Here is a 25,424-nt window from a genome sequence, read left to right on the forward strand (position 1 = left end):
CGCCGTCGGGGGCGGAGCCTCCCATTGTGCCAATAGTTCTCCCCCAACCCCGTGTCGACTTCTGTGACGTCCATTCCGCAGTGTCTGCCCATTGGCCAGCTGGGACCGATTGGCGCCCGGAGTTGCTCAGTGCTGGGAGAACTGTATTGAATCGTGGGAGGAGGGTTGAGCTTCCGCTAGTCCCTTCAAGGGGTTAAGGGACGTGGTCGTGGCGGGCGAGGGGCGGGGATCGGAGGAAGCCCTGGCTGCAGCCCTGTGGCAACGTCGGGCTCCACGTGGCATCCCAGAGCACTCGAGACCCGCAGCTTGGAGGAGGGTGTAGCCTCCAGTGGAGGCGTCCCCAGCGCGGGAGACTGCTGGGATCCAGCAAAGCAGGGAAGAGTTTGGTCTTTACTCACGCCTTGGGCGGGTCACCCAGTCCCTGCTCTGCAGAGACGCTCCAAACAGGCAGATGGTTCTGACATGTTTCATGAGTTAAAACTCACTGATCGAACAGTTCAAGCTATTAACTTTGGTTATGGCGTCCCAGGTCCCCATCCAGTCAACGTCCCTTCCACCCCCAGGATTCCACATGGTACCCCTGCCAAAAGTCAGGATAACGCTCTCTGCAAGTCATGGGCACCAAATTTTCAGGCCAAAATCCGGGACAGGGTTCGGAACTAGTGCTCAGGAAGGGGGACAAGAGACCGGCAAGCAGAAGAAAGGATGGAAGATGCAGCTGGGACCGCGCCTAGAAGAAAGAAGGCGGGTGAGGGCGGTGGCTCAAAGCAAGGAGGGTGGATCCAGGGGCGGTGAACCTCCTAGCCCTGTTCAGCACCGCGGGCAGCAGTTATGCTTTGCCCTCAACAAAGATGGCGACAACAGCTTCAGTAGTCAGAGTCCGCATGCGTAAAGGGCTGTACCACCGGATTTGGAGCTTCGGGGCGGAGGTGGAACGAACCATCGCTGAGGCCGGGAGCCATGTTGGAGCGGCGGGAGGCGGCAGCAGCGTCGGGGATGCTGTGGTGGGGGCGGCAAAAGCCGGGGCCGCACGCCAAAGGGGTTCTGGCCGCGGAGTAGATGGTGCCCAGAGGGCGGAGGCGGCGCGGAGCGACAGGCCGAGAGGCGGGGGACCGGGGCGGCGGCAGGGGCCCGGGAGGGGGCCCGAGCGGCGGGGCGGGCCCAAGGCCCGGACCCGGGCGAGGGGCGGTGGAGGCCGTGTGGGGAGGCGGGGGGTGATGGCGAGGCGGCCGCCGTGGTGGAGTCTCAGGGGGCCGACGACCCCACTACTCCTGCTCCTTTTCCTCCTCTCTTTGTTCCCTCTCAGCCGGGAGGAGCTGGGGGTCGACGGGGGCCAAGGCTGGGACCCAGGGGTAGCTGCCGCTACGGGGCCAGGGGCGCGGACCGGTGGCAGAGCCTTAGCTCTTTGTCCCGAGACGCCCGGGGTCCAGGAGGATGGAGAGCCTGATCTGGGAGTCAGGGAGCCTGTCTTCATGGGGCTCCGAGGGGGAAGGCAAAGCGCCCAGAGTGGTCGAGGGCCCCCTGAGCAGCCGAACGCGGGGCTGGGGGCTAAATATGGGGTCCAGGCATTAGACAGCCGCGGGCGAGAAACAGGACAGGGACCAGGGTCTCTGCTATGCTGGCGCGCAGAGGTCTCCTCTTGCGGGCAGACAGGACCCTTGCGAAGAGATAGTCTGTCTCCAGAGGCTCTGTCCCCAGGGGTCCCGAGCCTAGAGAACAGCTCGCCCTTCCCTTCCGACCTTCTGGTACGGCCCCGTGGTTACAAGTCGGTGTCCTCCCAGAGGAATGCTGGGAGAGGCAACCCCAAAAAAGTGGGAACCATGCGCTGCTGCGGGGAATTGTGGGCGCCGAGGCGCAGGGGTCAGGGTGAGAGAACTGCGACATCTCGAGCGGAGAGGACAGCTCCCCAGCCGGACTGTTCCCCCAGGGCTGTGGGATCTGGCCCTGGGCTAGATTCAGCACCGCGCATAGAGAGGACAGCTTCCGCGTCTGGTTCAGCACCACGCAAGTCTCGGACAGCTCCCGAGCCTACGCCCGAGCGCATGCGCTCGCGTGGTCTCTTCCGCCGCCGCTTCCTCCGGCAGCGCCCCGGGCCGCGCCCCCCGGGGGTCCCGGCTCGGCCAAGAGTCTGGAGAATACCCCCAGCAAGCAGGGTCCGCCCCCGTCGCGCCGCGAACCGCCACCCGCAGTTTCCGCAGTACAACTATCAGGCGCTAGTGCCCGAGAACGAGGCGGCGGGCACCGCGGTGCTACGCGTAGTGGCGCAGGACCCGGACGCAGGCGAGGCCGGGCGCCTAGTTTACTCGCTGGCTGCGCTCATGAACAGCCGCTCGCTGGAGCTGTTCAGCATTGACCCACTGAGCGGCCTCATCCGCACAGAGGCTGCTCTGGACCGCGAGAGCATGGAGCGGCACTACCTGCGCGTGACGGCGCAGGACCACGGCTCGCCGCGCCTCTCGGCCACCACCATGGTGGCCGTTACAGTGGCCGACCGCAACGACCACGAGCCGGTGTTTGAGCAGGCGCAATACCGGGAGACGCTTCGCGAGAACGTGGAGGAGGGCTACCCCATTCTTCAGTTGCGTGCCACAGACGGCGACGCGCCCCCCAACGCCAATCTGCGTTACCGCTTCGTGGGGCCGCCAGCTGCGCGCGCCGCTGCCTCCGCCGCCTTCGAGATTGATCCGCGGTCTGGCCTCATAAGCACCAGCGGTCGCGTGGACCGCGAGCACATGGAAAGCTACGAGCTGGTGGTGGAGGCCAGCGACCAGGGCCAAGAGCCCGGGCCGCGCTCTGCAACTGTGCGTGTGCACATCACCGTGCTGGATGAGAACGACAACGCGCCCCAATTCAGCGAGAAGCGCTACGTGGCGCAGGTGCGCGAGGATGTGCGCCCCCACACGGTGGTACTACGCGTCACAGCCACCGACCGGGACAAGGATGCCAATGGACTGGTGCACTACAACATTATCAGCGGCAACAGTCGTGGCCATTTCGCAATTGACAGCCTCACGGGCGAGATCCAGGTGGTGGCACCTCTGGACTTTGAGACAGAGCGAGAGTATGCCTTGCGCATCCGGGCGCAGGATGCAGGCCGGCCGCCACTGTCCAACAACACAGGCCTGGCCAGCATCCAGGTAGTGGACATCAATGACCATACTCCTATCTTTGTCAGCACACCCTTCCAGGTCTCTGTACTGGAAAACGCACCCCTGGGCCATTCAGTCATCCACATTCAGGCAGTGGATGCGGACCATGGGGAGAATGCCAGATTGGAGTACTCCCTAACTGGTGTGGCACCTGATATGCCCTTTGTGATAAACAGTGCCACTGGCTGGGTCTCTGTGAGTGGTCCCCTGGACCGTGAGTCTGTGGAGCATTATTTCTTTGGTGTGGAGGCCCGAGACCATGGCACACCCCCACTCTCAGCCTCAGCCAGTGTCACAGTAACTGTGCTAGATGTTAATGACAATCGGCCTGAGTTTACGATGAAGGAGTACCACCTACGGCTGAATGAGGATGCAGCTGTGGGCACGACTGTGGTCAGTGTGACCGCTGTAGATCGTGATGCCAACAGTGCCATCAGCTACCAGATCACAGGCGGCAACACCCGGAATCGCTTTGCCATCAGCACCCAGGGGGGTGTAGGTCTGGTGACGCTGGCTCTGCCACTGGACTACAAGCAGGAACGCTACTTCAAGCTGGTGCTAACCGCTTCTGACCGTGCCCTTCACGATCACTGCTACGTGCACATCAACATCACAGATGCCAACACTCACCGGCCTGTCTTTCAAAGTGCCCACTACTCCGTGAGCGTGAATGAGGATCGGCCAGTGGGTAGCACTGTGGTGGTCATCAGTGCCTCTGATGATGACGTGGGTGAGAATGCTCGTATCACCTATCTCCTGGAGGACAACCTGCCCCAGTTCCGAATTGATGCAGACTCAGGGGCCATTACACTACAGGCTCCACTGGACTACGAGGACCAGGTGACCTACACACTGGCTATCACTGCTCGGGACAATGGCATCCCACAGAAGGCAGACACCACTTATGTGGAGGTGATGGTCAATGATGTGAATGATAACGCTCCACAGTTTGTGGCTTCACACTACACGGGGTTGGTGTCTGAGGATGCCCCGCCTTTCACCAGTGTCCTGCAGATCTCAGCCACTGACCAGGATGCTCATGCCAATGGCCGGGTCCAATACACTTTCCAGAATGGGGAAGATGGGGATGGAGATTTTACTATTGAGCCCACCTCTGGTATTGTCCGCACAGTGAGGCGGCTGGATCGGGAGGCAGTGCCAGTATATGAACTTACTGCCTACGCAGTGGACCGAGGTGTGCCCCCGCTGCGGACTCCAGTCAGCATTCAGGTGACGGTGCAGGATGTAAATGACAATGCACCTGTCTTCCCAGCTGAGGAGTTTGAGGTGCGAGTGAAGGAGAACAGCATTGTGGGCTCCGTGGTGGCTCAGATCACTGCAGTAGACCCTGATGAAGGCCCCAATGCCCATATAATGTACCAGATTGTGGAGGGGAACATCCCTGAGCTGTTCCAAATGGACATCTTCTCTGGAGAGTTGACTGCACTCATTGACCTGGACTATGAGGCTCGCCAGGAATATGTGATTGTGGTACAGGCCACGTCGGCCCCTCTGGTCAGTCGGGCCACTGTGCACGTCCGCCTGGTTGACCAGAATGACAACAGCCCTGTGCTCAACAACTTCCAGATCCTCTTCAACAACTATGTATCCAACCGCTCAGACACCTTCCCCTCAGGAGTTATTGGACGCATCCCAGCTTATGACCCTGACGTCTCTGACCACCTTTTCTACTCTTTTGAGCGGGGCAATGAGCTGCAGCTGCTGGTGGTCAACCAGACCAGTGGGGAGCTTCGACTCAGCCGCAAGCTAGACAACAACCGCCCACTGGTGGCTTCCATGTTGGTAACTGTCACAGGTAAGGGGTGGGGGCAGGCAAGTGACCCAATAACCTCAACCTGTCAGGGCCTCAGAGGCTCCACAGGGCACCTCAAACCAAAGAAGGATTTCCAAGCCTTTCAAGAATCCCTTAAGTGCTGGGTTCCTGCACCCCACAGGATCTGCCATAGACTTGACAGGTTAGGTTCACATAGTCTCTGCTTAGGGTCTTGGGTAGACTCCACAGAAACCCAAAGATTCTAGGGCATCTAGCAGGCCCCATAAAGACCGTATGAACTGTCTACTACACTAGAGATAGTGCCCCCACCCTCAAAAGGCTGCAGGTCCTGGGTTAATGCTCTGGAGGTCACAGGAAAAGCAAGCTTGGGCCATTCAGCCCATACCACACCCTTGTTCAGATGAAGCATTACTTTGGGTCCAATCTGACCTTCATCTGTACAGGGGAGGTAGGCCAATAGTTTAGTGGTCAAGAACAGCAGCTTGCTCTGGCAGTTTCAGACAAAGAGTGGGCCCACATTGGCGTGGCTGCTCTCTGAGGGCTGACTGCAGCCCTGCCCTTCGGGAATATGTCCAGAGGCCCACCTGCCTCTTTCCTACCTCTACAGCACCAGACTTTCACAAACACTCCCTCATAGGACGGTGCAGGTGGGAGAGGCTCTTGCAATTCTGCCTACTGCTCCTGAGGTTGGGAACTAGACTTCAATTGGTGTTCATTCCCTGGTTCTGGAGCATGGACTCCTGACTCTGCCAAAGAAGGCACAGCCTTCATTTATCCCCCAGTTCACTCAACAACCAATCCTTATTTAGCATTCAATGTGTACTAGGGCCTGGGGACAAAGTATATAAGCACCTCATCCTCATTTTGAGAGGTGGCCACTGAGATCACAGGACCCAGGTCTGGCGTGATGGGCAGCTTTCTGACCCAAGAATGCTGAGGAGGGGGGGTGGGTGGTCAGGGTCCAAGACCTTCCTGGAGAGAGGGAGCTTTCTGAGCCAGGGTTCTGTGGGATGGGGTTGAGTGGCCACAGGGCCAGGGCCCCTTTTAGTGCCATGGGAAAACAGTTTGCTGACCAGAGATAGGGGATGGGTAATCCTTGATCTAGAACCCCATTTGTTTCTTTGAGGGGATATTTTGCTGGTTATGCAATGCTGGGGGGGGGGGGGGGGGGGGGGGGGTGGTCAGTAGCCCTGGCAGCTCTTTAAGTTCTGAGTGAGGGTATCTTTCTGACCATAATAACCTGGGGGAGTGGTTACTGACCACTTAAGGACCTTCTTGTGTGCTGTTGGATGAATGACTTACTGACCCATGGCTGGCTCAGATCTCTGCTGGTGTTGGAGGGAGGGGAGAGGAAGCAGCAACTTTGTACCTTGATGCTGGGGGAGCTGGTGGTCACAAGCCTCAGACCCCCTGTGTCCTGGCAAGGTCAGCCTGCTGGCTCCGGTGCTGGGGGTCTGGGCGTTCATTTACCCCAGCCCTCTGACTCCCGGGGGGGGGGGGGGAAGGCAGCCGATGACTCCAGACTGACCTCTGTCCCTACCCCCACCCGCAGATGGGCTGCACAGCGTGACGGCGCAGTGTGTGCTGCGCGTGGTCATCATCACGGAGGAGTTGCTGGCCAACAGCCTGACCGTGCGCCTCGAGAACATGTGGCAGGAGCGCTTCCTGTCACCACTGCTGGGCCACTTCCTGGAAGGCGTGGCCGCGGTGCTTGCTACACCCGCCGAGGACGTCTTCATCTTCAACATCCAGAACGACACGGACGTGGGGGGCACCGTGCTCAATGTGAGCTTCTCGGCGCTGGCGCCACGCGGGGCCGGGGCGGGCGCTACGGGTCCCTGGTTCAGCTCCGAGGAGCTGCAAGAGCAGTTATACGTGCGCCGCGCCGCCCTTGCGGCCCGCTCGCTCTTGGACGTGCTGCCCTTCGACGACAACGTGTGTCTGCGCGAGCCCTGTGAAAACTACATGAAATGCGTGTCCGTGCTGCGCTTCGACTCGTCCGCGCCCTTCCTGGCCTCGGCCTCCACGCTCTTCCGACCCATCCAGCCCATTGCAGGCCTGCGCTGCCGCTGCCCTCCCGGCTTCACTGGAGACTTCTGCGAGACGGAGCTGGACCTCTGCTATTCCAACCCGTGCCGGAACGGCGGCGCCTGCGCGCGGCGCGAGGGCGGCTACACCTGCGTGTGCCGCCCGCGCTTCACAGGTGGGCAGGCTGCGGGGCTGGGGGGATGGCAGAACTGAGGATGTAAAGGGGGCGTGGCCGTGGAAGGGTGGGCGGGTTATGGGGGCGTGGCCGGGGCCGCGGGGAGCGTTAGGTGGGGCCAGACTGACAGGAGGCATGCCCACAGGGAGCTCGCCCTTTCAGAGGGCTGGGAGCCTTTGGAGGGGCGGGGCCCACTGGAGTCCGCGCGGGTGGGATGGTGACCACCCGCCGCGGTTTGACCCGTAGGAGAAGACTGCGAGCTGGACACGGAGGCTGGACGCTGCGTCCCCGGCGTCTGCCGCAACGGGGGCACCTGTGCCGACGGGCCCGACGGCGGCTTCCGCTGCCAGTGCCCGGCGGGCGGCGCCTTCGAGGGCCCGCGCTGCGAGGTGGCGGCGCGCTCCTTCCCTCCCAGTTCGTTCGTCATGTTCCGCGGCCTGAGGCAGCGCTTCCACCTCACGCTGTCCCTCTCGTAGGTGCCCGCCCCGTATCTCTGCGCGCCTCCACGCCGTCCCTACTCCCTCCATGACCGTGACTCGAATTCCCGGCTGCCCCTTCCTGATGACCCACAGGACACCGCCCCTCCCGGGATGCCCCACCTGGGTGTCTCTCGGAGCATCACTGTCCCTGACGTCATGGCATCCTTTCTCATCGCTTCCTGCCCCATCCTAGCCTGGGCGGGCACCCCGCGAAACTTCTTGTCGCAGGGATGGTGCTGTGAGGTGTCCCGCTCATGACGCTCCCTGTCCACCCCACCCAGGTTCGCAACGGTGCAGCCAAGTGGGCTGCTCTTCTACAACGGGCGCCTGAACGAGAAGCACGACTTCCTGGCCCTGGAGCTCGTGGCCGGGCAAGTGCGGCTTACATATTCCACGGGTGGGTGCTCCCGTGGATGTGTATGTGGGCAAGTGTACATGTGTGGGTGAGATGGCTGGGGGCTATAAGCCTCAAATCCCCTCACTGCACCCCTAAACACCTACTTCCATGCCAAACAGACATCAGTGAGGCTCTGACCCTCCTAGCCATTCCCTTGGGGAAAGTCCATCTCTCCATGAAGTGTGTGCTTCTCCTATCTGTCCAGAGGCACTCTGGTCCAGCCAGTGTGGTCACCAGTGGATGGGACTGCTCTGATGTATCCAGGACCATATGCTACATCCTGGGAGTAGCTGCTTTAATATGACTGGGGGTGGGGAGGGAGAGGCAACTAGGCAGCTCCAGGCAACCTTCCATCTGTATCCTCCCTACAGGTGAATCCAACACAGTGGTCAGCCCTACAGTTCCAGGGGGCCTGAGTGACGGACAGTGGCACACAGTGCATCTGAGATACTACAACAAGGTGGGCACCACCCTTGGCATGGGAGCATGAGGGGAGCTGGGAGGCTAGGTTCTGCCCCTCAGGGGTCACCCTGGGGGTCCTGTTGACTGGTGTGCCTGGGTCTCTAGCCCCGGACAGATGCCCTGGGGAGTGCTCAGGGCCCTTCCAAGGACAAGGTGGCTGTGCTGAGCGTGGATGACTGCGACGTGGCCGTGGCTCTGCAGTTTGGTGCTGAGATTGGCAATTACTCATGTGCGGCTGCTGGCGAGCAAACAAGCTCCAAGAAGTGAGACCCCCGCCCCGGTCCCCATGCCTTCTGCCTGCCAAAGCCCACCCCAACCCTTCACATATCCCACTCCCCACTCCAGCCTGCCAAACCTCCACATCCTTTTCCAAATTACCATTGCTCTCCCCACGAGGACGCTGAAACCCCACCTCACCCTAGCTCCGTCCTTGTATTCTACCCCAGACTCCCCATTCCCGCACATGGTCCCCAGGCCGCCAGTCCCCAGTCTTCACTCTCCCTGCTTCTTTTTAATGCCCCACATCCCCACTTGGTGCCCCAGACTCTTCACCAGCCACCCAAATGCCTCACTCTTTCATCCTAGCCCTCGACCCGTCTTTCACCTTTCCCCAGACTATCTGTCCATCATGAGCTCTCCTTTGCACCCCCACAACTGAAGTTAGGTCCCACCTTCTTCCCTAGCCTGGCCTTACCCTCCCCCCTAAATCACCTTTACCCTCTGAGTCCTACCCCCCCCACACACACTTCCTGTGGCCCTCAGGAGCAACCCTACCCTGGCCCCCGTCCCAACAATGATGCGGACCCCTGATCCCCAGGTCCCTGGACCTGACGGGCCCTCTGCTCCTGGGGGGTGTCCCCAACCTCCCCGAGAACTTCCCCGTGTCACACAAGGAGTTTGTTGGCTGCATGCGGGACCTGTACATTGATGGCCGCCGAGTGGATATGGCAGCCTTTGTCGCGAACAACGGCACCATGGCAGGTAAGCCGTGTCCCCATATTAGAGAGGGGGGTGGAGGGCTCCGTGGAGTGACTCCAAATCTGACCTCATCCTTGTTTCCTTTGAGGGCAAGCACCATGCCATAGCCTAGCCTTTAGGGCCCCCCTCCTTCCAACTCCACCCCGAGAGAACACAGGGTGAAAATTGTGGCCACTTTTGGCCCCTCTGGACCCCTTTGTCCTGTCTAGCACTCGTGCCCCCCGCCCCCCATGTTCTCACATCCTCCATGTACCTTCCTCTCCCAGGCTGCCAGGCCAAGCTGCACTTTTGTGACTCGGGCCCCTGTAAGAACAGCGGCTTCTGCTCAGAACGCTGGGGCGGCTTCAGCTGCGACTGCCCCGTGGGCTTCGGTGGCAAAGACTGTAGGCTCAGTGAGTGGGCAGCACGGGGCAAGAGGGGCCTGCAGGGTAAGGTCTGTTCCTGAGGTGGGGCCTGTGATCCTGCTCTTTTTATCCCCTCAGCCATGGCCCATCCCCATCATTTCCGAGGCAATGGCACCCTGAGCTGGGACTTTGGAAATGACATGGCCGTGTCTGTGCCATGGTACCTGGGGCTGGCATTTCGGACGCGGGCGACGCAGGGGGTCCTGATGCAAGTGCAGGCTGGGCCACACAGCACGCTCCTCTGTCAGGTGTGTCTGTCCTCCTGGCCCCTCCCTAGACCCTCAACTCTCAACTTCAAATGCCGCCAGCCGCACTCCTTTGAGTTTGAGCCTGGTCATACCGCATGCTCCTACCAGGTGTACTGATCATACTTAACCCTGCTCTGGATCCTAGCCCTCCACCTTCTTTCCCACCATGATATCCTCTGCAGACGCAGGGCCCCAGCACATCTCTTTTGTGCTGACTGCACTGATCCCCAACCCCTGGCCTAACGTCTGCCCCCTGACTTCCCTCTCAGCAACATGACGTCCCTGGGCACAACGCCCTGTGTGCCAGATATAGCCTTGGCCATGCAGTGCTGACGTCTGAGTCCCCGGACCTCACCTCCTGATACTCCTAGCCCCAGCCCAACTTGGGGCCCTGACCCCAGGGCTGTGCTTCTCTATCTGCAGCTGGATCGGGGGTTGCTGTCCGTGACGGTGACCAGGGGCTCGGGCCGTGCTGCCCACCTCCTCCTGGATCAGGTGACTGTCAGTGATGGCCGGTGGCATGATCTGCGGCTGGAATTGCAGGAGGAGCCAGGGGGCCGGCGGGGCCACCATGTCCTCATGGTCTCATTGGACTTTAGCCTCTTTCAGGTCTGATCGCTGATTCTGCGGTAGTCCATTCTCAGTCTTCCAACCAGACCCACCTCGTTTGACAGCCCCCCCTGCAGTTCATTTCCTCTCAGTTGCCTCCACTGCACCCCACTCTCCCTGCAGTGCCCTCCTCATACCCTTGCTCTGAGCCCACCCTGCCCGCCGGGCTGTTCCACTGCCAGGCCTGCTCATGTCGGAGAGGCTATCCAGATTTCTGGTCTGGTCTTCGGGTACTTCTGCAGCCCGTACATTCCCAAACTCTTGGAAACCCCCTCTGGTCCCTGCCCTGACCTCCCTAGCTCAAAGCCATGAAAGTTCACGGTCTATCTGGGTCCAGGAGAGAGGCCTATCTGGGCCCAGTTCTTGACCGAAACCTTGCTATTATCCATCCCCCATGCTCCAGCGGGTCCTCCATACTCCGGGGCAGCTGATTCCCAGACCATTCCGCTGGTCCAGAGGGACAGAGGATGGTCATGCAGGGATAAGACAAGGTCAAGACTGACTCTGAGGTAGGGCAGGGATCCATCAGGTGCCCCCATACCCCCAGTGCTGACTGTCCCCCTCCCCTAGGACACCATGGCAGTGGGGAGTGAACTGCAGGGCCTGAAGGTAAAGCGACTCCATGTGGGAGGCCTGCCCCCCAGCAGTGAAGAGGAGGTTCCTCAGGGCCTGGTTGGCTGTATCCAGGTGGGGGTCAGCATGGGAACATGCTATGGGCCATTAGGGTGAGTGGTCAGAGGTTAGGAGTGCCTTGGGACCTGACAAGCTGCATTCACGTAGGGGTTGGCACGGGGAGGGGATGTGACACAGAGCCATCAGAGATAGGCCAGGCCTTCCTGTGCTGTTGGAGGTGAGGGTCTAGCTTAGTTATCAAGGGTCATTAGAGAGCTCTGTCAGGGACAGCATGATTAGGGGTCCCCTGGGGGGCCTGAATTGGGGATGTTGGGGTCAGGGTCTGGGTCTTTTGGGGGGGCCTGGGGGAGACTGCATGTCAGGGGTCATCAGATCAGGCAGCTGGCTCTGTAGGGACCAAGGGGCTTTGGCATGGGTCTCACGCCTTGCTGGCTCTGTCCGCAGGGGTTATGGCTCGGCTCCACGCCTTCGGGATCCCCAGCCCTGCTTCCGCCCAGCCACCGAGTGAACGTGGAACCTGGTTGTGTCGTGACCAATGCCTGTGCATCTGGCCCCTGCCCACCCCATGCTGACTGCCGAGACCTCTGGCAGACCTTTTCTTGCACCTGCTGGCCAGGTGTGATTTGGGGGTAGGGCAGAGTGATCTGGGCAGGAACCAGGGGCTCATGGTGAAGATCCGGGGGATCTGGAGAGCCTGGAGGAGGCAGGCACTGGAAGAACAGGTGCCTGCTTCCTCCCATGCTGTGGCCAAGTGTCCTGAGTTTGCTGACCCAACCTGCAGGTTACTACGGCCCAGGGTGTGTGGATGCCTGCCTCTTGAATCCCTGTCAGAACCAGGGGTCATGCCGCCACCTCCCAGGAGCCCCCCATGGCTATACCTGCGATTGTGTGGGTGGCTATTTTGGGCACCACTGTGAGCACAGGTAAGGGGCTGGAGGCTGAGATGATGGAAACACCTGGTGGGGGGCAGGGAGGGTCACTGAGACGTGGAGGCATCTCACCTGGCTGTCTCCCTCCAGGATGGACCAGCAGTGTCCACGGGGCTGGTGGGGGAGCCCAAGCTGTGGCCCCTGCAACTGTGACGTTCACAAGGGCTTCGACCCCAACTGTAATAAGACAAACGGGCAGTGTCACTGCAAGGTATGCCTGGCCCCTGGCCCCTGACATTTGAACTTTTCTCCAGCTGTGATTTGTGATTCTTATCCAGCTTGCTGATCTCTGCCACCTGACCCAGGCCCTGACCTCTTACCCTGTCCCGTCACCTATCTGCCACCTCTTGTCCTTGACATCTGATCCCCCCCCCCCCCCCGCCCCTTATGTTTCATTTGGAGTCCAACCTTCCTTCTGGCCTGTGAGTACTGTTCTCTTGGCCCTTTGCCCCGATTCCACTCATTCCCCAGGCCTGAGAGCCCGACCTTAAGCCCTGATCTCTGACCTCAGGCCCCTGATCCGTTCTCAAACAGGAGTTCTACTACCGACCACGGGGCAGCGACTCATGCCTCCCATGTGACTGCTACCCTGTGGGCTCCACCTCGCGTTCATGTGCGCCCCACAGTGGGCAGTGCCCCTGTCGCCCAGGAGCCCTCGGCCGCCAGTGCAATAGCTGTGACAGTCCTTTCGCAGAGGTGACAGCCAGTGGCTGCCGAGGTGAGCAGGCTCCCTGCAGTTCCACATCGAGAGGGCTGGCTCTGGCTGCCACCAAGTCGCCTGGACTGCCGGGCTCCCTAGATAGGGGCTCCGGGAGGTTTTTCCTGAAGGAGACCACTGACACCTAGGGACCCCCACATTTGCCCCACGTACTTCAGTGACTTGTCACCGAATCTGATAGGCCGCTCCCGTAATAAGGTCAGCCCGGGAGTGGTGGGTGGTGGGTCTGGTACGGGTGGTAGAGGAGCCGTGGGTGTGGCTGTCACTGGCCCCAGCCTCCAGCCATCTGCTTCAGTGCCTCCTCTCTCCCTAGTGCTCTATGACGCCTGCCCCAAGTCCCTGAGATCTGGTGTGTGGTGGCCCCAGACCAAGTTTGGCATGTTGGCCTCAGTGCCTTGTCCTCGGGGGGCCCTGGGTGAGTACCTGGGGGGGCAGGGGCATCGCTGAGGGTGGGAGTAGGCCTGTCCTCTGACTGCTGGAGCTACTTCTTTTCCTGAGTTGGGTGGCCCTGCTCCTGCAAAGAAGTGGGAGTCGGGGAGGGGTCCATGCGGGCTCCTCACTACCTCCTAGGGGCTCTGGGCCCCTCCCCACGCCCTCATTGAGCCTCCATCTGTTTCTCTTGGCTTCTGGGCAGGATTGCGGGGTGCAGGTAAGGGGTACGTGTTTGCTCAGGTGCGCTGCTGCCCCCCCTCACCGCCAGAGCTTTTGCAGACCCCTCCTGCTGCCTGAAATCCCTGCAGACCCATCCCCTGCTGCCTGAGGTCTCTGAAAGCTACTCTCAGCTGCTTGAAGTCCCTGGAGGCCCCTTCCCACTCTCAGAGGATGCTGGGGGCCCTTTTCTGAGGCCTGAGGTCCTCAGAGGCCCCTCCCCACTGCCTGAGGACCCTGCAGACCCCTCCCCACTTCCTGAGATCCCTGTAGACCCCTCCTCAGTTTCTGGGGTCTTCAGGCCTTTTCCTACTGTCTAAGGTCACGAAAGAACCCTCCCCTCTGTTTGAGGACCCTCTAGACTCCTCCCTGCTGCCTGAGGGCCCCTCCCCACTGCCTGAGGTCCCCGCAGAACCCTCCCCTCTGCTTGAGGTCTCCACAGTGGCTGGACAGAGATCGTCTGTGTATGCATGCTCATGTGTGTGTCTTTCTGTGCCTGTGCATGTGTCTGTGAGTCTGTCTTGCAGGGGAGGGGCTTCTGTGTTTAAGTTAGCGTCCCTCTTGCTGGTGGCTATAAGCTCTCTTACGGCCCAGGTCAGTTCTCATTCAACCCCCATCCTGATCACACAGACGAGGGAGAAATGGCAGCAGAGCCCACCACGGGGGCAGTTAAAACTGGTGTGAGAACTTTCACCCCACCCTCACTTTGGTCATACACTGCCCCTGGAAAACCTGGTCTGTGTCAGCATGTCTGCGTGTGCATACATGAGAGAGCGTGTGTGTCTGTGTGTCTGTCCTGATCCACACATCTGTGTGTGTGTGCTTGCCCTGGGCCACATGTCTGTGAACCTGGCCTGTGTGTGTGTGTGTGTGTGTTTGTGTGTGTGTGAGACAGAGAGAGATAGAGACAGAGAACGCCCTTGTGCTCAGCTTTATGTAACCAGTGGTTCACAACGGCCCACAGACCCTTCAAGAATTAACTGATAGGCAGCTGGGACCTGCCTGGGCTGGGGGCTGGGGCTGCAGGGTCCAGGGGTCCAGCCACAGATGCCAACTATTCTGGTCTCTGCCTCAGAGCTCTCCCTGGGTTAGGGGAGGGTGCTGTGCTCCCTCCTCAGCGAAGGTGTCCAGGCCCCAGGCCTGACCGGGGGTCATCTGGTCCTAGGTGCTGCTGTACGGCTGTGTGGTGAGGACCAGGGTTGGCTGGAGCCTGACCTCTTCAACTGTACCTCCCCTGCCTTTCGAGAACTCAACCTGCTGGTGAGACTGCCCAGACCTGGCCCTGCACTCAAGACCTGCGCTGGCCCCGGCCTGGCCTCGGCCTCCCCAGGCCGGTGCTGGGCCCTAGGCCTCATGCCCCAGGCTTTGACCTCCTGGGCTTTTCCTGGTTGCCCTTTAATCTGGCCAAACCTTCTTCTGGTGAAGCTTTTGAGAAAGGCCTAAGGGACCAGAGAGCGACCATCCCCATCTTTGTCCTGGCAGCTGGATGGCCTAGAGCTGAATAAGACAGTCCTGGATACGGTGGAGGCCAAGAAGCTGGCTCAGAGGCTGCGGGAGGTGACCGGCCACACTGACCACTACTTTAGCCAGGATGTCCGGGTCACTGCCCGACTGCTGGCCCACCTGCTGGCATTTGAGAGCCACCAGCAGGGCTTCGGGCTGACAGCCACACAGGACGCCCACTTCAATGAGGTGGGGCTGCGCCCTATGCTCACCATCCCCTGGACCCCTGCTCAGGTCCCTCCTGACCCTGGGGAACTGAAAGCCCTGGGCTCTCCCTCTGCCCTTGGTCCTCTCCAGACCCACCCCTTTGCCTGCTGGGGCCTGTCTGAGTGCCTAGCCAGACCCCTCAGGCCAGCCCTGTCCCCTCCCATGTCCTCACATGGCTGAGCCCACTCTCATCTCCCTCCTCCCAGAACCTGCTGTGGGCTGGCTCCGCACTGCTTGCTCCCGAGACTGGAGACCTGTGGGCAGCCCTGGGGCAGCGGGCCCCTGGGGGCTCCCCAGGCAGTGCCGGGCTGGTGCAGCATCTGGAAGAGTATGCAGCCACCCTCGCCAGGAATATGGAGCTCACATACCTGAATCCCGTGGGGCTGGTGACGCCCAACATCAGTATGTGGCGGGTAGCCTGGCGGGGGGTGGGGGGTGGGAAGAGGGCTGTGAAAGGGCAAGGACCTGGAGGTCTGAGGGGCTGGGGATATGGATGTCAACATCAGTGGCAGGAGGCTGTGCCACCTCCCTCAGGGCTTTGCAGGGACAGGTTCTGTGCTGGTAGCAGTGAACTGATGGGTTGTGGGATGTTGGCACAGAATGGGGAGAGGAGGGTGTGGGGCCTTCAGCATGGGGAGGAGATCCTTGTTGGGTCACACCCGTCTTCCTCCTGGGCAGTGCTCAGCATTGACCGCATGGAGCACCCCAGTCCCACCCGGGGGACCCGTCGCTACCCTCGTTACCATAGCAACCTTTTCCGGGGCCAGGATGCCTGGGATCCTCACACACACGTGCTGCTGCCTTCCCAGTCCCCACGGCCATCCCCACCTGAAGGTGAGAGTCCTTGGGTGACCCCTGGCCCAGGTCCTGTTTCCCTGCCCACCCTCGTTTGCCAGATAGTGTGTCGCCCTCCTGCCGGTTCTCCGCTTGCCAGGCCTGCCCCATGTCAGACCCCTGTGTGAGACCCTCCCACGTCAACCCCCCACACCACTCTCACCTCGCCAGGTTCTCCCCCTCACCCCTGATGATCTCTCCCAGGCCTTGGTATTCAGGATCCAGCCCTGGGGATGAAGGGGACATGGACTTCTATTCTCCCCATCTCCCCATTCTGGACCTTCAGGGAAGAGATTCCCATGCTTGAGGCTGCATTGGGTTGGTTCAGAGCTGGGTTTGTGGGTGCGTGGGGTCAGAGGTCACTGACGGTGGTTCCTCTCCCTCCCCTGGCAGCTCTGTCCACAAGCAGCAGCAGCATGGAAAACTCTACCACCTCAAGTGTGGCCCCTCCTCCAGCCCCCCCAGAGCCCGAGCCAGAGCCTGGGATCTCCATTGTCATCCTCCTCGTTTACCGCACCTTGGGGGGGCTGCTCCCTGCCCAGTTCCAGGCCGAGCGCCGGGGTGCCAGGTACCACGGGGAGGGCTTTACTTCTAGGCCCCTCACCCCTGAGCTTCCTGCAAGCTTCTACCCAGCCTAGCACACCTTTCTTGGCGGGCAGATGAACAGGTTCACCATCGTCCTGAGACAGCTCCTGGGTACAGCTCCCGGGAGCCTCGTCCATGCCGGCTTCCCTGTGACTCATGTCCCGTGGGGTCGTGCACGGTTGAGCACAGGTGGGGGCGGTCACATAAAGGAGGGGTATAGGAGCCAGGTACAGACAGGCAAACTGGCTGACGGATGGAGGTCAGAGGGGGCTGGCAGGGAGGGCCGTTTGAGGCAAACAGTCTGGAGCTGCTGGGGCCGCAGACCCCAGTGTGGGCAGTGGGTCTGAAGTCCCTTGGCTGCAGAAAACCTGCTGCTTGGGCAGAACCGTGGCAGCCCAGCTAGGCCATTGGACTCAGGGTCTTGAAGCAGCCCAGAAATAGCTTCTGCTCTGGGGCACCCCGGACTCTCGGTCAGCCATGCCGATGGCATGAAGGCCGTGAGGTAGGTGGTCAGAGCTTGGGGAGGTCAGCGGTGTCCGAGCCCAGGTGGGGTGTCTCCTCAGGCTCCCCCAGAACCCTGTTATGAACTCCCCGGTGGTCAGTGTGGCTGTGTTCCACCGGCGCAACTTCCTAAGGGGTGTCCTGGAGTCCCCGATCAGCCTGGAGTTCCGCCTGCTACAGACAGCGAATCGGAGCAAGGCGATCTGCGTGCAGTGGGACCCACCTGGCCCGTGAGGACCTCCGCTCCGGAAACCCTTGGTCCCCTATGGGCCCCTGCAGTGCCCCGCCTGCCCCTGGGGCCCCCACCAATGTCCCTGTGCACCCAGGCCCCCAAAGAATGCTGCTCCCCAGCTTCAGCCCCACCCCCCCCGTCTGTCACAGTCCCCCCCCCCCCACCGCCTGGCCAGGGGACAGCGCCCCGAGGGGATAGTAGGTCTAACTGCCCTGTGGCTGCAGGGCGGACCAGCACGGCATGTGGACAGCACGGGACTGTGAGCTGGTGCACAGGAACGGGTCTCACGCCCGATGTCGCTGCAGCCGGACGGGCACCTTTGGGGTCCTTATGGATGCCTCCCCCCGTGAGGTGGGATTGTGTTCAGAGTCCTGAGGACGTGGGCAGGCCCAAGGGTCAGGGTGCCCAACACCCCAGCGACCGTCCCTGTCCCCACAGCGGCTGGAGGGCGACCTGGAGTTGCTGGCGGTGTTCACGCATGTGGTCATGGCAGTGTCCGTGGCTGCGCTGCTTCTGACCGCAGCTGTCCTGCTGAGCCTGCGCGGCCTCAAGTCCAACGTGCGTGGGATCCATGCCAACGTGGCGGCTGCCCTGGGCTTGGCGGAGCTCCTCTTCCTTCTGGGAATCCACAGGACCCACAACCAGGTGCAGGGTCAGGGCCAGGGGACCTGTGTCTTCATGACCTCCCCTGGCCCACCAAGTCCTGGAGCCAAAGCTCAGGGTCAGAGGTCAGGGAGGCTCCGGTGGGGGCCTGGGTTCGGGGCAGGATGCCAGGGTAAGGTGCTGTGGGTTAGGGGTCAGAGGCGGGGTGAGGCGGGAGCGGTGCTGACGCCCCCTACCCCTGCCTTCAGCTGGTGTGCACTGCGGTCGCCATCCTCCTGCACTACTTCTTCCTCAGCACCTTCGCGTGGCTCCTCGTGCAGGGCCTACACCTCTACCGCATGCAGGTGGAACCGCGCAACGTGGACCGCGGCGCCATGCGCTTCTACCACGCCCTGGGCTGGGGCGTCCCTGCTGTGCTGCTGGGTGAGGGCTCTGCGCCCCTGACTCCTGTCACCCGGCCCGACCCTCGTCCTGATCATTACCCTAACCTCAGTCCCCCATGCCGTGTGCCCGGGGAGGAGCCTGCTCCGTCCCCACCCCGCCCCCAGCTTCTCCCCGGGCATGAGAGGGGCAACTGTTCTAGAACATACCCCTTCCGTCCTTCCTGTCCTCCCCTACAGGCCTTGCCGTCGGCCTGGATCCCGAGGGCTATGGGAACCCTGACTTCTGCTGGATCTCCATCCACGAGCCCCTCATCTGGAGCTTCGCGGGCCCTGTCATCCTGGTCATCGTGGTGAGTATGCTGTGCTCGAGGCCACCCGTGAGCATTGCGGCAGGCGTGGTGGTGTCCGTGGAGGGATGCCAGGCGGCAGTCCACAGCCTTGCAGGGCTCCGCCCCAACTTCTGTCCTCCGCTCCCCTGGCACAGAGATGGGCGGCATCGGGTCAGAAACTCGGCTGCCTCTCTCTCTCTGTGAACCTCCTTCTTCATTTCTCAGTCCCTCCCTGGTTCCCTACCTGGGACTTCCTCTGTGTTCTAAGGGCCTCTCTGTTTCTGATTTCCTGACTGTGTGTGTGCACCCATGCGCATGTATGTTTCTCCCTGGTTCTGCCTCTCTCTGTGTGTCTCGGTCTCTCTCTGTCCCTGTCTCTCTCTTTCTCTCACTGTCTCTGTCTCTCTCTGCCCCACCCCTGCTCCACATGTCTGGCCGCGAGCCCAGATGAACGGGACCATGCTTCTCCTCGCTGCCCGCACATCCTGCTCTGCGGGGCAGAGGGAGGCCAAGAAGACCTCCGTGTTGTGAGTTGGCTGGCTGGGGAAAGTGGGGGGTTCTTGGAACGGCAGTCCTCTCCTGGGCAGGCTGGACTCCAGATTCTGGGTATGGGGATGCAGTCCTACCTGCCCTGGCCTGTGGTCCCTCTCTGGTCCCACACGTGCTTCTGCCCTGCTGTCTCCACAGAGGCTCCCGTGGCCTGGGTGGCTCACTTTGCCCCCTACCCCCTGTGTCACCCCCCTGTCTTCCACATTTCTCTCACAGTCCCCCCCCCCCGCATCCCCTCATGACTCCCTAAGTATCCTCCTGGTTCATTCGGTGACCTCCCGTCTCCCCTCGTGTCCTCCTGAGACCGCCGTGTTCCTGTGTGATTTCCTATCCTTCCGTGTCCCCTGTGTGTCCCATACATGAGCCCCGCATGACGCTGCGTGTCCCCTGTGTCCTCCCGTGTCCTGCAGCAGGAGCCTTCGCAGCTGCTTTCTGCTGCTTCTCCTGGTCAGTGCCTCCTGGCTCTTCGGCCTCCTGGCGGTCAACCACAGTGTCCTGACCTTCCACTACCTCCACGCCACGCTCTGCGGCCTCCAGGTAGCTGGCACCCTGCCCCGCCCTGGGCCAGGTGGGGCTTCAGCCGGGTGGCCCCAACCCAGGCCCTCGAGCCCAGGTCGGGCTGACTCCTGCTGGCTGACTGATGACGGGCGGGCTGCTCATCCTGGTTGACCTTCCCCAGCACTACAGCTCCTGGCCACTTGCTGGTCCACACTGACCTCCACCGACTTAGTGCCCTTCTGACCCCTCACTGCCTCCGACACTCTCCCTGACTCCCTTCCTGGGTCGGCCCTCACATGAACTTGCAATGCCTGACCCCCCCCCCCCCCGCCTTGCTGACCCACAGTGACTTCTCCCAGCCCTGACTCACCCCCCTGGTGGCCCTCCTCTGACCTGTGACTCATTTCTGATCTCTCACTGACTTTCGCTAACCCCTCGTTGACCCCACACTGACCCTTTCGGGCACAGGGCCTGGTAGTTTTGCTGCTCTTCTGTGTCCTGAATGCAGAGGCTCGGGCAGCCTGGACGCCGGCCTGTCTGGGCAGGAAGGCAGCGCCCGAGGAAGCGAGGCCGGCGCCTGGCACGGTGAGGTGCTCTCAGGGCTGGGGGGTCAGGGCGGGGGTCCTGGGAGGCCGGGGGCCGGAGGCCTCTGCAGAGCCGGCTCACACGCCTGTCTGCGCCCACCTCCTGCAGGGGCACGGGGCTTACAACAACACCGCCCTCTTTGAAGAGAGCGGCCTCATCCGCATCACCCTGGGTGCCTCCACTGTCTCCTCAGTGAGCAGTGCCCGCTCGGGCCGGACCCAGGACCAAGACAGCCAGCGGGGCCGAGGCTACCTCAGGTGAGCGGAGCAGCCTTCTCGGGAAGGGCAAGGGGACATACAGCTCAGACCAGTCCCACTCGACCAGAGGTTGGCATCACGGGTCCCGGGATGGTGGCTCTGCCCATCTTGGCACTTGGGCCCAGATGCCTCTTGCCACACACCCAGGGGTGCCTTCAGAGCCATTCCACAGCAGTTGGCCTGGGTGCTCACAGATGCCCCAGCCTCCGAAGCACCCCATTACATCACGCTTTGATGATGGGGTGGGGCGCTCCTGCATTTCCAGGGACAATGTCCTGGTTCGACATGGCTCAGCTGCTGACCACACTGACCACAGCCTCCAGGCTCACGCTGGCCCCACTGACCTGGACGTGGCCATGTTCCATCGAGATGCTGGTGGAGGTAGGTGCCTGGGCCGGGGGTGGGAGGAGGCGGAGGGTCTCTCCCCCATTTCTTTGTCTTGAGAGCAGCAGCGCAGCAGCTGACTGTGGTGGGGCGAGCTCCCCCCAGGTCTCTGCCCCAGGAGGCACCTGGTTCTCCTGCCAAGTCCCAGCCATTCTGCACCGACCCCCACTCCAGGCTCTACCTAGGTCCCCAGCCCCAGCTCCCTGCTGTAGCCACTCCAAGACCTTCAGCTCCAGGCTCTTTGCTGACCCCCAAGTTCCTTGGCTCCCTGAGCCACTGATGTGCCTTCCCTCTTCTGACCTTCCCAACTCCAGCCGCAGACTCTGACTCCGACAGTGACCTGTCCTTGGAGGAGGAGAGAAGTCTGTCCATCCCATCCTCAGAGAGCGAGGACAATGGCCGGACCCGGGGACGTTTCCAGCGTCCACTCTGCCGTGCAGCCCAGAGTGAGAGGCTCCTCACTCACCCCAAAGGTGAGGGGATATTCTGACCCCATGGGTGACCAAGAGACACCCCCTATTCCACCTGGGTGTGACCTAGGGACACTGATATCCCCTGAGGATTCCTGGGACTGACCTATTGGAAGCGTGGGGTCATCACTGGGTGCCCACACACCTCGCCCCATCCAGCTTCCTAGCAGTTCTGCTGGCTGGAAGCCCGGGAACAGCCTGGGCAACAAGGTCAAAGTCAGGGATGTTACGGGGTGACATGTCATTCCTCCGGCCCCTTTTCTTCCCTGAGGGTTAGGGTTCAGCCTTGGTTCTTCCAGGGTTCTTCTTGGCCCCTCAGCCACCAAGTTCCCCCACCCCTAGTATCTGTCTACCTCCAGAGTGGCAGGCTCACCAGTAATCTTCTCCATGGTTCCATTGATTTCTGAGAGACACCCGCTTATTCCTACCTCTGCTCAGTCAGAACAGCCAGGGTTTCAGGAGTCATTAGGATCAGGCTTGGGGGAGAGGGGGCAGTCACTGAGTCTGGATCATAGGGCTCATGAAACAGTGGGGTCAACTCGGAGGCTCCTGTAACCTGCTCTGGCTCCACAGATGTGGATGGCAATGACCTCCTGTCCTACTGGCCAGCCCTAGGGGAATGTGAGGCCACTCCCTGTGCTCTGCAGACCTGGGGCTCTGAAAGGCGCCTGGGGCTGGACACCAGCAAGGATGCAGCCAACAACAACCAGCCAGACCTGGCCCTGACCAGTGGAGATGAAACCTCCCTGGGTCGGGCCCAGCGTCAGAGGAAAGGTATGATCCCTGACTTTGACCTGTACTTCAGGGACCCCAGGGACTGCTTTTACCCCAACCCAGGGGATTCCTGCCCCTTTGACCCTGGCCCGCATTGCCACATCCTGGGGGCTGTCCCTCCTCTGATCTCAAGGGCGGGGGGAGTTGCCCCTACTCCTGCACCCATGGGGACAGACCCTGTCCTGACCGAGGATTACCGCCTCCCCACTCTGAGCCCTGTCCTGCTGCCACTGTGGAATCCCTAGGGGCTGCCTCTGCCCCTCTGCAAGGGGTTTCTGCCCCCAGCCACATGTCACAGGGATCGCAGGGGCAGCTACCGCCCTCGACCCAGGGAGGGTCTGCCCCTGCCCCCACCCCATACATAGCCTAGCTCCCATGTGTTCCCCACACAGGCATCCTAAAGAACCGACTGCAGTACCCACTGGTGCCACAGACCCGAGGTGCTCCTGAGCTGTCCTGGCGCCGTGCAGCCACCTTGGGCCACCGTGCCGTGCCAGCTGCCTCCTATGGTCGCATCTATGCTGGAGGGGCCACAGGCAGCCTTTCGCAGCCAGCCAGCCGCTACTCCTCTCGAGAACAGCTGGACCTGCTCCTCCGGCGGCAACTGAGCCGTGAGCGACTGGAGGAGGCCCCTGCCCCTGTTCTGCGTCCCCTGAGTCGGCCGGGGTCCCAGGAATGCCTGGACGCCGCGCCAGGCCGCCTGGAGCCCAGGGATCGGGGCAGTACCCTCCCACGGAGGCAGCCACCCAGGGACTACCCTGGCGCCAGGGCCAGCCGCTTCGGGTCACGAGATGCTCTGGACCTAGGGGCACCCTGCGAGTGGTTGCGCACACTGCCCCTGCCCCACGGTGCCCGGGACCTTGACCCACAGCCCCCGCCTCTGCCCCTGTCTCCCCAGCGGCAACTCTCAAGGGACCCCCTCTTGCCATCCCGGCCCCTGGATTCCCTGTCCAGGAGATCGAACTCAGGGGAGCAGCTGGACCACATGCCTAGCCGGCACCCCTCACGAGAAGGCCTCGGGCCAGCCCCACAGCTGCTCAGAGTTAGGGAAGACCCAGCCAGTGGCCCTAGCCATGGCCCCTCCACAGAGCAGCTGGACATTCTTTCTTCTATCCTGGCCTCCTTCAACTCCTCAGCTCTCTCCTCCTCTGTGCAGTCCTCCAGCACGCCCTCGGGCCCTCGCACCACTGCCACGCCTTCTGCCACAGCCTCTGCGCTTGGGCCCTCCACACCACGCTCTGCCACGTCCCACAGCATCTCGGAGCTGTCTCCAGACTCAGAGTAAGCAGGGTGTGGCCACCTGCCCACACCCTCATCAGCTTAAGGCAACCTCCTGTGCACCCTGCCCTGTGTTTGGCCACATGTGGGTTGGCAGTGTGGGCTACCCGAGGGGGCCACAGGCAGGGAATGGTGGTGTGATTAGCAGGGACTTGCCGCGTGTCTGATTGGTGCCAGCCACCCTCCCCTGCACCTCCCGGGCTAGGGAAGAGAGATACGTGCCTTCCAAAGGGCTTGAGCTAGTGGAGGGGGCGAGAGCAGGAGCCAAGGCCCAGAAGGAGGAGGTAACGTGGTACCGAAAGGGGCGGGGGCGCCGGGGGGCGGAGAGGAGGATTCATGGCTTGGGAGGCTTTGCTTAGGAGGTGGTAAGGGATAAGGAGAGGCCAGAAGTAGTGCCAGGATATGGGCATCTCATATATCAGGCTGAAGAGCTAACTTTGAAAGTAAATCATTTACCCACTTATTTATTTAGTCAGTGTTAAGTTCCTCATGCCTGTGGGCACTGCGAGGTGGAGCACATAGGAACTGAGTTGGGACCTGGTGCATCTCAGGGGCCTGTGGGCCATCTGTAGCGTAGGGAGCTTCAGACGTACCTGGGAAGCAGCTGGATACACAGGAGTCTGAGAGGGAGTGGGCAGGAACCAGGGATTGCCAGGCTTTGGAAGCCAAGAGAAGAGTTGAGTTTCAAAAAGGATGAACAGCCAGGTCAGGCTCTGTGGAGGTCTGCAGGTTAAAAGGAGGCTTTGGGGGAAAGGGACCCCAGGAGTGGGGCAGGAGACCAATAGAACCCAAGCAGAGTCAGAGGAGGAGAAAGGAAGGAGGAGCAGGGAACTTAGGGCCTTGTGCCGGGGACTCTGGAAGGGTGCTGGATGCAGGGCTGAGGGAGAGCTATGAGTATTGCCTGGGCCCAACTGCAGCCTAGCCTTGGGGTCTAGCTGGTGGGGTGGGGGAGGGGTCCTGGGGGACTGTGCAGGGGTTCGGGCTCTGGGGTCACACTTGACCTCCCCGAGTCTCTGTTTCCATATCTGTAAAATGTGTCTGTAGTAACAGATGAGATGTGGAGATTTTTTGAGGCGACATCTGTCAAGTGCTAATGTAATATCTGTACTCAGCAGGTGCTCGCTGAGTGCCTAGAGAGGGGACAGGTGGTGACCAGGGGGCCTGGCTGATGAGTCTCAGGGTGCAGAAGGGGTGAAGGGGTCTAGATCCCCGGAATGGGTGTAAGGGGGCTGGGGACTGAAAGGAAAAGGTGATGGGGTTGGGGGGGAGATGGCGGGGGCCCAGGCTGTGGGGAAGCCGAGAGCCCCCTGACTGAATTTTCTCAGCAACCACCTCTGACTGCCGCGTTCAACCCTGCAGAGTTCCCAGAAGTGAGGGGCACTCCTGAGGGGCAGACTCCTGGACTAGGAACGGCTGAGGGCCGTGGAGGATTTGAGCTAACAGAAGAGACTCCAGGAGTCAGGGGCTGATCCCAAGGCAGCCTCCCACCCACCCCCCAGCTCTCCTGTTGCTGCAGTGCTGAGGCTCCTCGCTCTGTCCATGAGCATGTGAGCATGCGTGTAACAGGTGCAGGGGGAGGGAACTGAAAGGAGGACTTTTATACGTTTTGTACCTTTGTAACCAGAGAGATATGCTTATGTTATTTTTCAGCTTTTCTGTCTCCCGGGGTTCTGAGGCTGGGCTGGAAGGGGAAGGGGACAGAGGGTAAGACGTGCAGTGTTTGGCCCCATTTGGGTCCCTGGCAAATGATATGCTCTTTCCTCTCATCTTCCTGGGGTAAATTCAGAGAGGAGGGGCAAA

At 61.3% G+C, this 25,424-nt stretch overlaps 1 protein-coding gene across 1 annotated transcript; it reads left to right on the forward strand.

Annotated features, from left to right (window-relative positions):
* The first annotated feature begins 1,217 nt into the window (after positions 1-1,217).
* CELSR3 (cadherin EGF LAG seven-pass G-type receptor 3) lies at positions 1,218-25,011 on the forward strand. The gene is made up of 35 exons (XM_021686936.1): positions 1,218-4,965; positions 6,497-7,147; positions 7,394-7,619; positions 7,908-8,023; positions 8,395-8,483; positions 8,591-8,748; positions 9,303-9,466; positions 9,730-9,855; positions 9,946-10,115; positions 10,539-10,724; positions 11,295-11,411; positions 11,802-11,973; positions 12,139-12,280; positions 12,377-12,497; positions 12,821-13,004; positions 13,318-13,419; positions 14,818-14,912; positions 15,135-15,344; positions 15,569-15,764; positions 16,041-16,196; positions 16,590-16,764; positions 17,345-17,512; positions 17,739-17,865; positions 17,953-18,159; positions 18,366-18,540; positions 18,738-18,850; positions 19,277-19,356; positions 19,792-19,915; positions 20,345-20,461; positions 20,570-20,718; positions 20,984-21,099; positions 21,423-21,575; positions 22,146-22,346; positions 22,739-23,627; positions 24,984-25,011. Exons 1-35 carry the CDS (start codon positions 1,218-1,220, stop codon positions 25,009-25,011), a joined length of 9,951 nt encoding a protein of 3,316 aa, XP_021542611.1.
* Positions 25,012-25,424: the final 413 nt, after the last annotated feature.

Source organism: Neomonachus schauinslandi, chromosome 1, assembly GCF_002201575.2.
Source record: "Neomonachus schauinslandi chromosome 1, ASM220157v2, whole genome shotgun sequence".
NCBI lineage: Eukaryota > Metazoa > Chordata > Mammalia > Carnivora > Phocidae > Neomonachus > Neomonachus schauinslandi.

Excerpts from the sequence above, each read along its gene's own strand:
- CELSR3 (XM_021686936.1), top strand. The coding sequence starts at position 1,218 with ATGGCGAGGCGGCCGCCGTGGTGGAGTCTCAGGGGGCCGACGACCCCA. Across the intron at positions 7,620-7,907 it reads CACCTCACGCTGTCCCTCTC|GTTCGCAACGGTGCAGCCAA; the intron begins GTAGGTGCCCGC and ends CACCCCACCCAG. Across the intron at positions 18,541-18,737 it reads CGTCCCTGCTGTGCTGCTGG|GCCTTGCCGTCGGCCTGGAT; the intron begins GTGAGGGCTCTG and ends CCTCCCCTACAG.